Below are 16,650 nucleotides of genomic sequence, written 5' to 3'. Positions count from 1 at the left end.
CATCGCTGGGTCTGAGCAGCATGGGGAAGGGACAGGTAATGGAACCTGGGGAGAGACAGAGTTACGGAGAACATGGCAGAACCATGATTTTAGGTCGGAGATGCAGAGAGCCCACAGTGACCTTGGTACTGCAGGGAAGGATCTGGGGGAATAACTACCCCAACCTCACCCCCCTCTTTCCCTCTGTTCTTCTACTGGGGCTTTCTGTGGACTGAACACGACCAGAATTCAGAGAGCAAGGGAGCCTGTTGATGCCATCCCAGGGCAGAGGAGGCAGGGAGGGGTAGACAGTCAGTCTGGAGGGTCCAATGGAAGACATCTGACACATCCCTTAAGTTTACCTGGCATTTATAGTTTACAAAAATGTTCCATACAGTCATAATCCTCACAACAACCCTGTGAAGTAGGTAAGACAGTGATTATAATCCCATTTCATAGATGATGACACTGAGGTTCAGAGAGGTAAAACAACTTGCCTAAGGTCGTCTTGAGATGTTAAGTTCAAGGACCTTCTCTGAGAGGCTCCCTGTGGGAGGAAGTGGTTCTGCTGGGCATCCAGCTGCTGAAGAAAGCCCTTCAGTGCACAGTCTTGTGGATCAAGAGTCTTGGGGAGCACTGGGGGTTCAGGCCAGCAAGCCCTGAGCCTCAGAAGACATCCGTGCGGAGTGGGAGAGGCTGTTCCAAGCCACTGATGAGGAGCTTGGGCTCCTGGGACAGCGTGGAGGAACTGGGTACAACCGAGGTGTCCAGGCTGCCCATAGTGACCTCCCTTTCCTCCTGCCGCAAGTGCCGGAGAATCTCTTGGGACAGGGAGAAGCTGCTTCCCTCTGCAGGTTCTGGCACAAGGATGGGGAAGGTGGGGGAGGAGTGCAGTGAGGACCTCTTAGGTTCTCACTTGAACATGCCCTGAGACTTGGTGGGGCAGATCTTCCAACCCTCCCTCTCCCTCACCTCCCTGTATCCCTTCCCATCCCTGGCCTGGGGCTAGAGTTTCCTGGAATTCTGGAGCTAGAAGTGGTTTCAGAGAGAACAGAATTCGACCTCCTCAGTCTTAGAGATGGTGCTCAGAGAGGGGCACAGACCTGCCGCTGAGGCTGCAGCCCCGGTCTCTTTGTCCTGAGTCTGGGGCTCTTCTGCTTCTTCTGGCAATCCCTAGATGACGTCAGGGGCTCCTAGAGCCCATCTCTTCACACTCCACCCAGGACCCATAGCCAGGTACCCCAGAAAGCAACTGAGTGTCCTAGGTGGAGAGGTAGGACCTCTCCCGGGGGAGGAAGAGGCCGGGCTCAAATGCCTTGACCACTTGGGAAGGCCCAGGGCATGGTGTTGCTCTAGCTACTTCTAACCCCTCGGGACATCTGCCTCTTCCTGCCTGGTAGCCTACCCAGTCCTCACCCGAGTAGACAATGAGGCGGCAGTTGTTCTGCGACTCAGGGGCATCTGCCAGGATGTCTTCCAGTATCCGGCAGAAGAGTTTGGCCTGCTCCAGCCGATCCTGCTGGCTAAAGCCAGCTCGGCCATCCTGGGACATGGCAAAAAGCGTCTGCAAGGGGGTGGCATACTCCAGGACACAGATGCCCACCTGGAGGAGGCGAGAGGAACGCAAAACTCAGCCAGAGCCAGGGCAGACAGACTCTGGACCCTGGTGCCACTGCTAGGGCCCTGCTCCCTCAGCCTGTAGAGATGGCGTTCTGGGAGGTGGCTACCCTGCTGGGATCTATGGTGTCTGGTGGCCTTTGCTCCTAAAATCAGCACCAGGACTGTGCTAGATTTATCTTCCACAGATCCTCCTTCTCGGATCCCAGGGCAAGGCCCACGGAGTCACCTGCCGTCAACTGCTCCTGGGGGCTGGGCTCTGGGGTTCAACCCTGGCCGGGGTTTCCCCCCGACCTATGTGAGATCTTTCAGATGTTCTCACATCTTGGTCTAGGACAGCTTTATGGTCAAGTGCGTGGCTTGTCAGGTTGAAATCGTCCAATTTCTTCCTGGTTCTCTGAGTCTGTACTCAGTTTCCTCATCTGTAAAGTAGGGGTCATAGCAGTCCTCACCCCACAGGTGGTGGTGAGGGTTAGATGAGGTGGTCAGATGAATAGCATCTGGTATGCAGTAAGGGCTCAATTAGTGTTACTGATCATTATCATCATTCAGAGCTGAAGCATGCCCAGCTGGGGAAAGTAAGGCTCAGAGAAGGGCAATGAATTTTTATCAGTGCTTGGCCAGGGGGCAGAATTCTGGTGCTCTGGGCCTGACTCCTCCTTAGCAGCACCCGCCTCCCCGCACACTCACCGGTTTCCCGTTTTCCAGAAGCTCATAGACGCTGTTGGTGTAAACCCGGCCCTTGATGCCAGCACGGTCGGCACTTTGCTGGGGCAGCTGATACAGGAAGCGAATGTTGGGGTCGGCCACACTCAGGTCATCAGGCACCCCACAGTCCAAAGGGAAGAGGATGTGCAGCCGATGGCTCCCTATGACCCGTAGCATGTTGGTCTGCAGCCGATTGTACATGCGTATCCGGGTTGGGAACTCTGGGGTGGAGAGGCCCGAGAAGTCATTCCTACAACCCTATCTCCCACCCAACCCAGGACAGAGACCCAGGTCATTGGTTCCCTCAATGTATAGGTGCAGGAGAACCAAGGGTCCAGTCTACTTGCACTGTGCAGGAGCCAGGAGGAGCGGAGAATTCAGGAACACTCCCACCCCTCCCTCTACTCCCACCACCTCTCTCTCCCCTCAATTGTCCTTTGTCCAGATTTCTCTGCTCACCCCACTCCTTCCCACCACAGCTTTTACGGCTCTGAGAGGCAGGAAGTGCCCTGGAAGGTGACATTCCCAGCAATCCCAGGTGCACGGGGTCTGGCCTCTAGCTCCAGACCTGTTTCCTAGCAGAAGCTAGGTGACAAGGGCAGACATCAATGAGATATGGGAGAACCACGGCCTTGGCCAGCAAGTCAGAAGAAATGAGACATGACACATGGGCTCACAGTAGAGTGGTCAAGGATCCAGGCTCTGGACAGACCTGGGTCCAAATCCTGTCTCCTCCGCTCACGAAGCTGTGTGACTTTGGAGAAGTCACTTCACCTCTTAGAACCACAATTTTCGTATATCTCTAAAACAGGGATGATGATTATCCCTTGCCCACAGGGTATGAATTAAAAGTGAAAATGCGCACGAAGGGCGCAGAACATACAGTCAATATTCATTGGAAGAATTCATAGTTAACCTGAAAGAAGTCACTTAGTGGCTCTAAGTGCCATATTCCTCCCTGAAAACCAGGCATAATAATATCCTTCATGCCTACAGGATTGCTTTGCGAATCAAATGATTCCTGAGGAATAAAAATGCTTTGAAAAATACAGCAGGTTCTAGAAACACAAGTTTTATGTCTTACTGTCTGTCATGAAGCCCTAGAAATAGGGGCATAGAGAATGGCTCACCTGGCAGGATCAGCCGCAGGTACCCAATGTAATATGACCATGCCAGCCCATGGGCCACGTTGAAGTTCCTTTCTTCACAGACTGCAGAGACCTCAGCTGGGGCTAGGGCCTGTAGACAGCAAGGTGGGCCTGGGGAGCCTCCACGAAGGATAACCAGAGCCCTCCTCCTCAAGAAGATTTCCCAACCAGCTACCAGCTTCCTCCCTTCTCTGCCATTGACCTCCCATTGCAGGACATTATAGGCTCTACTCTAAGGGCCGACCTCTAAACTCGTCCCACTCCCGATACCGAGCTCAGAGTAGGACACACTAGCTGCCGCTTCCACTTGGCTACACCCTCCGCCTCCCTCTGTGTCTTACCTGGAGCTCCAGGAGGATGTTCAGTGCCTGCGAGAGGCCTAGGAGCGCAAGCGTCCAAAGGAAGGGCCGGCCAGCTGGGTTTGGGAGGGAGCCATAGAAATAGCAGGACAGCAGCAACAGGGCCCCACCGCGAATGGGGCAGCCCAGGCAAGAGCACATAGCCCTCCAGGAGCTGCCCTGGTACCTGCAGGGGACAGTCAAGCTCCAGACTCCGGCCCAGCTCAGCCCGAGAGATTCAAGGAGGGGCAGGGCTGGGGGTCAAGAGAGTAAGACATGTGGGGTGCCCAGTCGCCATGGGTAATGGAGTCACCTGGAATGGAGGTGGCACAGCTCCTCAGCCAGATGGCAGACCCCCTTGAAGAGCAGTCCCAGCTGCAGGGAGGCCAGGTGGAGCACCAGCCATCGGAGAATGTGTTCTGGTGGCTCCCCCAGCCCCCAAAGGGTTGCCAGGCAGACGGCCAACAGGACCAAGGCTGCCTTCTGGGCCCTGGTCCCTCTGGGCCGCGGGATGGATGGGTGCAGGCTAGAGTGGGGCATCTGTGGGTACCAAGAAACCCATTGCTGTTATCTATCCTCTCCCTCTCCTACTGCTTCGGGACAGCTCTCTTTCTTCCTGGTGCCCAGCCGTAGTCAGAGGCTGGAGATGCCTCTAGGGGACAGGCTGGGCATATAGCATCCCAGTGCTCCTGTCCAGGAGAGATTTGTTGAAAAGGGAGCAGGGGGAGAGAGAAGTGCATGCGCCCATACATCTACAGCCTACCCAACCCCAGGAAGACCACAGGTTGTAGAGAAGAAAGAAGGCAGTGACTGTCCCAGACCCAGACCTGAAAATGTCCTGTGAGGTGCCACCCACCTAGGGACTGTTGGGAACCTGGGCTTCCCTCTCCCCCGAATCCACCCCAGGGAAGACCTTAGTCAGCAAAGGTGCCACCACAGTCCGCGAGTGCGGGCAGGGCAGACCCATCTCTGGGTCTCCGGGGGCCTCAGCCTTGGAGCCTATGCTCCACTCTCCCAATCCTACCTACCTTCTACCTCTGAGACTGCAGGTTGTTTCTGGAAGATGACAAGGAGAGAAGGTCTAGTGCAATGGCTTGCAGCGACCAAGGCCAGCCTCTCTGGGTAAGGCCTGAAAACGAAACGTTAAAAAACAATCTAAACTTTCTCCACAGCATTCCAGCCCTGGCATTTCACCAGACTACAGCTTAGGAGAGGAGGGTATTTCCTGCTTCCCGGGAAGGGAGGAAGGGCCCTGATGAGCCATGCCCCAGTCTTGGTATGGGGAGGGCAGCTTGAGGAGGCCCTCGTTCCGTTGCCCTTTGCTCCCCCTCACCGTCCCCTGCGGCCACAACCCTGAACGCCTCAAGCCCCCACGATCAAACAGACTCTCCAACACCCAGGCAGGACTCCACACGCTCCCAGACAAAGGCAGAACACACACCACACCACACTGACCTGCCTGATTTTTATTCTGATTTCGAGACGCAGATCCTCTTTTTCTGAAGACTGTGGTATGAGGAAGGCGGAAGGAGAATGAAAGTTATTTCCTGTAACAGCAGCCTTTTGGGTAAAAGGTTTTATAGTAGCAGAGAGCCTTCAGGGGAGTGGGGCTTTGGCTTGCCCCAGCAAGTAGCCATGCCTCTGACTTGCCGGAGAGAACCCGGTGATTCTAGCCAAAAAAGCAGTCTTGGGGAACCTCACCATCAATCATCATCATAAAGTGTTTACCATGTTCCAGATATGATGCTAAGTGTTACACACAGTATGTTACTTAATCCACTGAGCCACTCTGGAAGATAGATATAGTATTAGTGCCCATTTTACAGGGGAGCCATCTGAGGCTCAGTGCGGTGAATGGCTTGCTCTGTGCCTTCCCTACTCGGGAAGGGGTAGGAGGTACCAGGACCAAGTTTCATGCCTACAGGTTCTCATGGGGTGGCTGAGGGTGTCTCTACTGCTCTCCGGCAAACTGAGAAGCTGATTTGATTTGAGGACGGGGCAGGCCTAGAGGGGGGATTGGGGTGGCCCCCACAGGGCAGCAGCAGTTCATTCCGGCCCAGGTCAGAGAGTCTTCGCCTGGACCCTTCCCCACATCACAGCCAGAAACAAGGTGGGTGACACACGCATTCATAGATGACACTGGCCTCCCAGGAACAAGGCTTCCTGAAAACTCTTGTTTGTGAAAATCACTTCCTATAAATGGGGGAGGCCCCTACAACTTCTCTTCCCTACAAGTGGCTCACAAAGGGACACCCTGAGGTGAGCAAGGGCTCAGCTACATCAAAACCAAAGAAAATCAAGGATGCCCAAAGGAAGGCCTGAGCAGAGTCCTCCCAGCCCCAAGAGCCAGCTCTGCCAAGTAGCCGAGGGCCTCCGGGCTACGGGGGACCCACTCCCCCAGGGGGCTCCACGGTTGCCTGCTCTGCGGCTCTACACTGGTCACTGTTTCCCCCAAACGTGTTCTTCATCCCATCCCTTCCTTCATCCCATCTCCCTAAAATAGAAGTTCCTCTATTTTTAAGGGCAGGTTGGCACTATGCCTCAGAAGCTTTAAAAAACACACTTGTCATCACGGACCTAGCAATCCACTTCTAGGAAAGCTTCGTCAAGAAATAATCAGACAAGGGGCGACTGGGTGGCTCAGTCGGTTAAGCATCTGCCTTCGGCTCAGGTCATGATCCCACAGTCCTTGGATCGGGCCCCGCATCGGGCTCCCTGCTCGGTGGGGAGCCTGCTTCTCCCTCTCCTGCTGCCCTTGCTCATGCTCTCTCTCTCTCTTTCTGTCAAATAAATAAATAAAATCTTAAAAAAAAAGAAAGAAAGAAAGAATCAGACAAGGGCACAAAAATGCCTATTTTTCAGATGTTTGTAGCAGTATTGTTTACACCAGAGAAAAACTGAAAGGTATCTAAATGCCCAACAATGAGGACTTGTTAACTAAATTGTGATTCATCTTACAGTAGAAGGTTGCGTAGGCACCAAAAATGATGAGGTAATTTTGTATTAATGACCTTTTTTTTTTTTTAAGATTTGTTTATTTTAGGGGAGGAGGAGCAGAGGGAGAGGGAGGGAGAGAATCTCCAGCAGACTCCCGCCCCAGCCCCAGCGCAGAGCCCAACACGTGGCTCGATCCCACAACCCTTAGATGTGACCCAAGCCAAAACCGAGAGTCGGACGCCCAACCAACTGAGCCACCCAGGGACCCCTGTATTTATTGACTCTTAAACATGCCTTTTATACATTTCTTACTAGAAAAAAAGCAGCTTACAATACAGTATAATTGCATTTTAAGAAATATATCTTGCATGAAAAAAGGTCTGAAAGCACATATGTCAAAATGCCAACAATGATTACTCTATGCAGTAGGAATGTAGGTGATTTTGGGGCACCTGGGTGGCTCAGTCGTTAAGTGTCTGCCTTCGGCTCACGTCATGATCCCAGCGTCCTGGGATCGAGCTCCACATCGGGCTCCCTGCTCTGCGGGAGGCCTGCTTCTCCCTCTCCCACTCCCCCTGCTTGTGTTCCCTCTCTCGCTCTCTCTCTCTCTCTGTCAAATAAATAAATAAATAAAATCTTAAAAAAAAAAAAAGGAATGTAGGTGATTTTTAGCATATTTTTCCATGTTCGCTCATTATGTTTTCTTGGGTTTCTTTTCCCAAGATTGAACACGTATTGTTTGTTTCATGCTTGGAGTATGTCGTGAAAAGAAAAAAATCCCAGCATTGCCTCAGGGCCGAGGGGTAGGATTGCTGGTGAATATGTCAGGCCGGGCCCCACTGTCATGACACCCCCAGCGGGGGCACGGGCAGCGGGCATTACGCGACCGCACCAGGAATTAACTACATACAAATGTGGCGAGGGCTTCAGAGAACGCACTTCTGTTGCTGTCCTGAGGCGAGCCTGGAATACCCAAGTCTAGGCTTGCCTGAAGAAATGCCTTTTTTTTTTTTTTTAAAGATTTTATTTATTTATTTGAGAGAGAGAATGAGAGACAGAGAGCATGAGAGGGAAGAGGGTCAGAGGGAGAAGCAGACCCCCCGCTGAGCAGGGAGCCCGATGTGGGACTCGATCCCGGGACTCCAGGATCATGACCTGAGCCGAAGGCAGTCGCTTAACCAACTGAGCCACCCAGGCGCCCTGAAGAAATGCCTTTTAAGCTGAGTTTGGAAGGAGCAAGGCAAGGGTGTTGGAGAGAAGGGCAGGTGTAGAACCTTCTGACAGAGCATCACGTGTAAAAGGGTGGGAAGGAGTTGGGTCCGTGGAGGAACAGAGAAATGGCTGGTGCGGCGGGAGCGTGTGAGCATGTTGGGGTTCTGTATCAGATTCTTAGGGCTGCTCTACAGAAGCCCTAGAAATGTGGTGGCTTAAAACAACAGAAATTTATTAAACAGAAAGTGACTCACAGCTCTGGAAGCAAGAAGTCTGCAGTCAAGGTATTGGCAGGGCCATGCTTCTTCTGAAGTCTCAAGAGAAGGATCTTCCCTGGCCTCTTCCCCCTGCTGGTGCCCCGAGGTGGTCCTTGGTTTACAGCTACGGCTCTGCAGTCTCGGCCTCTGTCACACAGCGTTCCTCAACTTTGCGTCTCTGTCTCCACATGGCTTTTCCTCTTCTTATGAGGACACCCGTCGTACTGGATCGGGGCGCACCCTAATGACTTCATCTTGATTACACCTGCAAAATCGCTATCTTCAAATAAGGTCACATTCACAGGTGCTGGGAGGTTAAGACTTCAACGTATCTTTTTAAGGGACGCAATTCAACCCCTAAGAGGGTCTGTGGTGTAGGAAGGGGATGAGGGAGTGGGTCTGTGACCAGGGCCTCAGAGCCGAGGGGCATCACAACAGCTGCGTGCCTGGGCTCTTCGTCAGCGCTCAGACGGACAGCTGGACTGACAGGCAAGGAACTCGAAGCTCTTCCAGACCAAACGCCTCGGTGTCCAAGGAGGAACCTAAGGGCCCCAGGGGGAGTTGAGGCCCAAGTTTCCGCCCCCGGCTCACAGGCTGCTTCCCTCAGGCCAGGGGCGCGTGATGGCTCTGCTCCATGGGTCAGCTTGCTGTCGGGGCCTCCTCCTCACTTGCTGGTAGTTGCTTCTTCCCTCCAGACACCCCACGAGTGCTTGTCGGCCGGCGCTACACATTTCCATTTCCAGCCCAGTCACAGCTCCCACGGGTCTCCCCTGAAATGCGTCATCAGTGCTCCTGAGAGAGAAATAAACCCCTACACACTCATTTAGGGGACTTTGGGCCTGAGACAGAGTGTGAATGGGGTTGGGAGACCTCTGGCCTCTGAGGAGCTGCCCTTTTGCCCACACAACCCCTTCCATGTTTACAGGTCCCTGATATTCATGTGTCAAGGTCCCTGAATCCTGCTAGGACAGGATTTTGGGGGGGATTTAAGATCAGTTAACTATGGTATACCTGGGATCCAATCTCGCCTCTGCCTCTCCTAGCTATGTGACCCTGGCCCAGTTATTTAAATTCTTTGAGCCTTAGTTACAATGGGGATGGTAAGTAATAACTTTTATCATATCAGACTGTCAGGAGGATAAAAAGAAGCATTGCACTTGTAGACATGACTTGCTCTAGATGCTCAGTAATTACTCATTCTAACCACCGCCAGCAGCAGCAAAGGCAACACTGAGAGTCACACTCTTGGAGTTGCCAGCTTCAATCACCTTGGCCTCCAAAATGGGCTCAAGACACAGATTTGATGTCTCATCCATGGGTGGCTCTGAGCCTGACCCCAGCCACTTCCTTCCATTGCCCAATCACGGAGCCCAATAGTGTGTCATGATCTTTCTTGGACAGGACAATATCCAAGTAGATGTGATAGAGAAGGAGAGGCTGGAAGATGCATGATTAGGGGTGGGGGAGCATAGGGAGTGAATAATGGACCCATGTCCTCCCAGAAGGAGGTATCCAGCAGGGCAAAGAGATCTAGTTGCTTTTTTGTTTGTTCGTTTATGCTAACAGCTTTATTGAGATATAATTTACATAACATACAACTCATATATTTAAAATGCACAATTCAGGGGCGCCTGGGTGGCACAATCCTTTGAGCATCCCAGTCTTCGTTTGGGCTCTGGTAGTGATCTTGGGGTCGTGAGATCAGGCCCAAGTCGGCGGGCTCTGTGCTCGGTGAGGAGTGTACTTCTGATTCTCTTTCCCTCTCCCTCTGCCCCTCCCACTCATGCTCTTTCTCTCTAAAATAAATAATTCGGGCGCCTGGGTGGCTCAGTCGTTAAGCGTCTGCCTTCGGCTCAGGTCATGATCCCAGGGTCCTGGGATCGAGTCCCACATCGGGCTCCCTGCTCGGCAAGAAGCCTGCTTCTCCCTCTCCCATTCCCCCTGCTTGTGTTCCTGCTCTTGCTATCTCTCTCTCTGTCAAATAAATAAATAAAATCTTTAAAAAAATAATAATAATAAAATAAATAATTCAATCTTAAAAAAAGTAAAATTAGGGGCACCTGGGTGGCTCAGTTGGTTAAGCGTCTGCCTTTGGCTCAGGTCATAATCCTGGAGTCTGGGGATGGAGCCCCACAAAGTTGGGCTCCTTGCTCAGCAGGGAGTCTGTTTCTCCTTCTCCCTCTGCCCCTCTCCCTGCTCCTTCTCGCTCTCTCTCTTTCTCAAATAAATGAATAAAATCTTTTAAAAAATAAAAAATAAAATGCATAATTCATTACTTTTTAATACATTCACAGAATTGCGCAACCATCACCACAATCAATTTTAGAACATTTTCATCACCCCCCCCCAAAAAAAACCCTGTAGCCATCACCGCCCAACCACCCTCACCCCAACCTCACCCCGGGTAATCACTAATTTACCTTCTGTCTCTACAGATGTGTCTATTCTGGACATTTCCTGTAAGTGAAATCAAACAATATGTTATTGCGTCTGTCTTCTTATGTTTTAAAGGTTCATCCATGTTGTAGCATACATCCGTACTTCATTCCGTTTTATTGCTAAATAATATTCTATTGTGTAACTACATCACATTTATTTATTCATTCATTAATTGAGGACATTTGAGTTGTTTCCATTTTTTGGCTATTATGAATGATGCTGCTATGAACTTTATGTGCAAATGTTTTGTGGACATACATTCTCATTTCTTTTGGGTATATACCTAGGAGTGTGGTTGCTGGGTCATATGGTAACTCTATGTTTAATTTTTTGAAGAACCTATTTTCCAAAGTGTCTGCACTATTTTGCATCCCACCAGCATTGTAAGAGGGTTCTAATTTCTCTACATTCTAGCCTATACTTGTTTCTTATCTATCTTTTTTGATTGTAGCCATCCTAGTAGGTGTGAAGTAGTATCTCAGTTTTGATTTACATTTCCCTGATGGCAAATGATGTTGAGCATCCTTTTATGTGCTTATTGCCATCATATATCTTTTGCAAGAATTGTCTATTTGTATCCTGTGCCCATTCTTAAAATTGGGTTATTTGTCTTTTTCTTATTATAATAATAATTTATTATTGTAATTATCATAAGAGTTCTTTTTATATTCTAGATACAAGTCCCTTATCAGATATGTGCTTTGCAAAAATTTCCCCCATTCTGTGAATTGTCTTTTCACTTTCTTTGTGGTGTCCTTTAAAGCACAAAAGTTACTAACTTTGGGGTGCCTGGGTGGCTCAGCTGTTAAGCGTCTGCCTTCAGCTCGGGTCGTGATCCCGGGGTCCTGAGATGGAGTCCCACATCGGGCTCCCTGCTCAGCAGGAAGCCTGCTTCTCCCTCTCCCACTCCCCCTGCTTGTGTTCCTGCTCTCGCTATCTCTCTTTCTGTCAAATAAGTAAAATCTTTAACAACAACAACAACAAAATTTATGAACTTTGATGAGATCTAAATATCTATCTTTTCTTTTGTCTCTTGTCCTTTTGGTACTATATCTAAGAAGCTATCACCTCATCAAGGTCACAAAGATTCAAACCTATGTTTCCATCTAGAATTTAATAGTTTTGACTGTTACATTTAGGTCTTTGGTCCATTTTGAGTTTTTCGTATGTGGTATGACTTAGGGGTTCACATTCATTCTTTTGCATGTAGACATCCAGTTGTCCCAGCATCATTTGTTGAAAAGACTATCTTTCTCTGTTGAATCGTTTTAGCACTATTGTCAAAAGTCAACCAACTGGGGGGCGCCTGCGTGGCACAGTTGGTTGGATGGCCAGTTCTTGGTTTTGACTCCGGTCACGATATTGAAATGCAGCACCACATTGGGCTCTGCGCTTGTCACAGAATCTGCTTGGGATTCTCTTTCCCTCTCCCTCTGCCCCTCCTGTTCATTCTCTCGTTCTCTCTCAAATAAATAAATAAATCTTTTTTAAAAATCAACCAACTGAGAATGTGAGAGTTTATTTGTGAATTCTCAGTTCTTTTCCATTGATCTGTATGTCTATCTTTATGCCAGTCCATACCATATTGATTCCTATAGTTTTGTAGTAAGTTTTGAAATCGGGAAGTATGAGTCCTCCAACTTGGCTCTTCTTTTTCAAGATTGTTTTGGCTATTCTGGGTCCCATAAATTTCCATATGAATTTCGGGATCAGCTTATCAACTTCTGCAAGGATGCCAGCTAAAATTTTGACAGGGATTGCAATGAATCTGATAGAGTATCACCATCCTAACATAAGTCAAGTCCATAAACATGAGGTGTCTTTCCATTTACTGAGATCTTCTTTATTTCTTTTTAGCAATGTTTTATAGTGTATAGAGTATAAGTTTTACACTTCTTTTGTTAATTTATTCACAAGTATTTTTTGGATTTTTTTTATTGTGGTAAAATAAATATAACATAAAAATTGTCACTTTAACCATTTTAAGTGTAAAATTCAGTGACATTAATTACATTCACATTGTTGTACAATCACCCCACCACTACATATTTCTAACATTTTTCATCATCCCAAATAAGCTCTCTACCCATTAAGCAATAACTCCCTATTTTCTCTACGCCTCAGCCCCTGGTAACCTCTAATCTACTTTTTGTCTCTATGAATTTGCCCATTTTAGATATTTTATGTAAGTGAAATCATACAATATTTGTCCTTTTGTGTCTGGTTTATTTCACTTAGCATAATGTTTTCAAGGTTCATCCATATACAAGCATATATCAGACCTTGATTCTTTTCTATGGATCAATAATATATTCATACATACACACACACACTACATTTTGTTTATTCATTCATCTGTTGATGGGTGCTTGGCTTGTTTCCACCCTTTAACTATTGTGAGTAATGCTGCTATGAACATTCTATGAACATATGCAAGTATCTGTTTGAATCCCTGATTTCAATTCTTTGGGGCATATACATAGAAGTGGAAATGTTGGGTCATATACTAATTCTATGTTTAACCTTTTGAGGAAACACCAAACTGTTTTCTATTCTGTTCTTTTTAATGCTATCATAAATGGAATTGTTTTCTTAATTTCACTAGATCTGTTGTTTTGTATCCTGCTTTTTAACTAAGGAACATATTATTAGGCATATTTGTAGGGCAATAAAAATAAAATCATAATTTTTGGTGTATTCCCAGTATTCTATAGCATAGAATTATGAATCATGATTGAAGCAGTCACCTATTATTGGGCATTTAGGTTCTTTTAAATTTTTCTCTACTCTAAGAAACTTTGCAATAAACTTAAGGAGGTGCATCTTTGCACACTCACTTTTCTGGTTATTAGGAGCAATTCTCAGAAGTAGGGTTGCTGGGTTAAAGATTATGTGCATATTTCAAGCTTCTGATGAGTAGTCCCAAAAGGCTCACTAGATGTATGCTGTTTGCTTTAGAAGCAAGATAGAGAAAAATGAGAAAATAGGAAACAACCCGAACTTTCAACACCACGGGATCAGTTCAAATCATGATGGTACATCCATAGAGTGGCAGGGTGGGCAGGTACACTTGCTGACACTGAAGGACACTTAGAGTATGTTTTGAAGTCACAGAACTTGTTACAAAATAGTTCATATTAAGTAAGCACTGGTGCCTCCATTCAAGGAAATACTCTATAGCTCTTTAAGAATTGAGGCAGCTTCCTATATGCTGATATGGAAATATCTGAGCAATAATATAGTGAGGTGAAAGAGCACACTGCAGAACAGTGAGTGTGGAAACCAAAGAGTAGCTCTGCTTATATATTTGTAATATGCAAGAAGATGGTGAAGGTGGTGAGCATCAGGGAGGGCAGCTGAGTGGCTGGGAGCAAGGGAACGAGGGAGACTCACTTGCAGCTGCATATCATTTTGTGCTTTTGTACCTTTTAAATTTTATTTTGTGTGCATTATTACCTATTCCAACATTAAATAAAATAGCAGTAAACCACAGTACTTATATTATGATCCCATTTTTATTGTTTAAAGTAGATGTATATCTTTGAGTGAGAGATATTCTGGTTGTAAATACAACAAAATGTTCATAATGGTTATTTTGGAAAGAGATTTGGGGTAACTGGAGGTTTAAAAACATATCTGCAAACCCTCTTATGCTGCCGGTGGGAATGCAAGCTGGTACAGCCACTCTGGAAAACAGTATGGAGATTCCTCAAAAAGTTAAAAATAGAGCTACGCTATGATCCAGCAATCGCACTACCAGGTATTTACCCAAAGGATACAAATGTAGTGATCCGAAGGGGCACCTGCACCCCAATGTTTATAGCAGCAATGTCCACAATAGCCAAATTACCAAAAGAACCCAGATGTCCATCAGCAAATGAATGGATAAAGAAGATGTGGTATTTATGTACAATGGAATATTACTCAACCATCAAAAAATGAAATCTTACCATTTGCAATGATGTGGATGGAACTAGAAGGTATTATGCTAAGCAAAATAAGTCAATCAGAGAAAGACAATTATCATATGATTTCACTCATATGTGGAATTTAAGAAACCAAACAGAAGATCATAGGAGAAGGGAGGAAAAAATAAAATAAGATGAACCGAGGGTTGCTGGAGGGGGGTGGAGGATGGGGTAACTGGGTGATGGACATTAAGGAAGGCACATGATGTAATGAGCACTGGGTGTTATATGCAACTGATGAATCACTGAACTCTACCTCTGAAACTACTAATACACTGTTTGTTATTTAATTGAATTTAAATAAAATAAAATTTTAAAAAACCAGATCAACAAATCTTTGATACTCCTCCCTTCAAAAGGTGGAGACTAATCCCCTCCCAAGTATAGGACTAACTGGATCACTCGTTCTGGGGACCGTCAGCCGCCCTGTCGTAAGAGACTCATGCAGCTATGGAAAGGTCCGAGTTGTGAGCTTCAAGGTCTCCTACCAGCCACCAGCAACATCTTGCCAGGCGTACAAATTAGCAACCTTGAAAGTGAAACTGCCAGCCCTGGTCAAGTCTTCAAATCACTGAAGCTCTGGCCAACAGCCTCATGGCAATCTCATGAGAAATTCTGAGCCAGGACCACCCAACTAAGCAACCCCAAAATTCCTGAATCTGAGAAACTGTGAGATAATTCGTGTTTGTTGTTTGAAGCCACTAAGTTTTGGGGTAATTTGTTACACAGCAATAGATATAATAACACAAGGTAATTTTGGATTTTCATTTTGTTTATTATATTTAGAAATGTTTATTAAAATGAACACATATTGTGGGAGTAATCAAAACTGAGGAAGAAATGAGCCAGAGGACAATAAAAAAACAGCTCAGTCTGAGGTTCATTAATTCAGCTGTGTGATCCTTAGATGGGGACGCTCTGGCTTTTTAGCAGTTTGAGTGAAGCATCCTTAAGGGCTTTAGAGGACTTCAGGTGCACTTTGACTTGCCATCAAAAGGCCACTGCCTTCCTGGGCTGTGCTCATGGGAAGGTAGATCTGCATCATGGAAGGTGACCTTGTGGTTCCCCCACACCCCACATCAGACCAGATCTGGGCATTAGACACTGGTGTCTAGAAGCTGTTGAAGGCCTAGTAGTTGTCTCTTCCTTCTTTTTGGGGCCCTTTGTCTCATAGCTCCTTTCTCAGTTGTGCACTCCAACCAGACTGGGCCTTGTCAGTGTCCCAAAAAACTCCATGCTCTCTCTCACTGCCTAGATGGCTCTTCCTGTCCCCTGTTCTGTCCCCAACCCTCCCCCCTGCCACCCCATGATGCTATATTTCCCGGCGAGCAGACTAAGCTCAGGACATGAGCAAAAACTCTCCCAATTTTTCTTTATTTTTAAAAAAGATTTATTTATTCATGGGACGCCTGGGTGGCTCAGTCAGTTAAGCGTCTTCCTTTGGCTCAGGTCATGATCCCAGGGTCCTGGGATCGAGTCTTACATCGGGCTCCTTGCTCAGGAGCCCGCTTCTCCCTTTCCCTCTGCCTGCCGCTCCCCCTGCTTGTGCTCTCTCTCTCTCTGACAAATAAATAAAATCTTTAAACAAAAAAAGATTTATTTATTCATTTGAGAGAGAGAGCATGAGCCGGGGGAGGGGCAGACAGAGAGAATCTCAAGCAGACTCCCGATGAGCATGGATCCGGACGTGGGGCTCAATCCCATGACCCCCAGATCACGACCCGAGTCTAAATCAAGAGTCGGACACCCAGCCAACTGAAGCATCCAGGCACCTCCCTAATTTTTCTTTAAAACTTCGGCGTTTGAACAGCCTTGTAGCTGCTCACCTGACCACAAGGAGATCTCCCCAGGAAGTCTTCCCAGACCTCATGCTGGGTAAGAGCCTTGCCTCCTGCTCTGTGTCAGTCCAGATCTTTCCTATTTGGCCTTGTGCATGCTTTATTGTTACTGCTGGTTGGTTGCTGGTTTCTATAAGACTATATGCCATGGAGGGCAGCATCAACCTTGCTTGTTCTCTGCTGTGGCCCCAAGGCCTGACACACAGTAA

The 16,650-nt window shown here is 47.6% G+C and overlaps 1 protein-coding gene across 4 annotated transcripts; it reads right to left on the bottom strand.

Annotated features, from left to right (window-relative positions):
• Nucleotides 1-331: 331 nt before the first annotated feature.
• STING1 (stimulator of interferon response cGAMP interactor 1) lies at nucleotides 332-5,328 on the bottom strand. 4 transcript variants are annotated; one of them, XM_036088855.2, is made up of 8 exons: nucleotides 5,246-5,328; nucleotides 4,819-4,919; nucleotides 4,104-4,330; nucleotides 3,794-3,977; nucleotides 3,435-3,543; nucleotides 2,287-2,525; nucleotides 1,396-1,582; nucleotides 332-836 (listed from the first exon to the last, which is right to left on the bottom strand). In XM_036088855.2, the coding sequence occupies exons 3-8, from the start codon at nucleotides 4,328-4,330 to the stop codon at nucleotides 646-648; spliced, it is 1,137 nt and encodes a 378-aa protein (XP_035944748.1). In that variant the 5' UTR covers nucleotides 4,819-4,919; nucleotides 5,246-5,328; the 3' UTR covers nucleotides 332-645. The 4 variants fall into 4 exon arrangements, with proteins under 4 accessions (XP_035944748.1, XP_077923571.1, XP_035944751.1 ...); XM_078067445.1 differs by having other exon boundaries at nucleotides 5,250-5,308; XM_036088858.2 differs by lacking the exon at nucleotides 5,246-5,328 and adding an exon at nucleotides 5,124-5,197.
• Nucleotides 5,329-16,650: the final 11,322 nt, after the last annotated feature.

This window comes from Halichoerus grypus, chromosome 2, assembly GCF_964656455.1.
Source record: "Halichoerus grypus chromosome 2, mHalGry1.hap1.1, whole genome shotgun sequence".
NCBI classification, from domain to species: Eukaryota; Metazoa; Chordata; class Mammalia; order Carnivora; family Phocidae; genus Halichoerus; species Halichoerus grypus.
This window is presented reverse-complemented; position numbering and strand designations above follow the sequence as displayed.

Excerpts from the sequence above, each read along its gene's own strand:
- STING1 (XM_036088855.2), bottom strand. The coding sequence starts at position 4,330 with ATGCCCCACTCTAGCCTGCACCCATCCATCCCGCGGCCCAGAGGGACC. Across the intron at positions 1,583-2,286 it reads TTCTGGAAAACGGGAAACCG|GTGGGCATCTGTGTCCTGGA; the intron begins GTGAGTGTGCGG and ends CGCCTCCTCCAG. Across the intron at positions 837-1,395 it reads CCGCCTCATTGTCTACTCGG|AACCTGCAGAGGGAAGCAGC; the intron begins GTGAGGACTGGG and ends TCCTTGTGCCAG.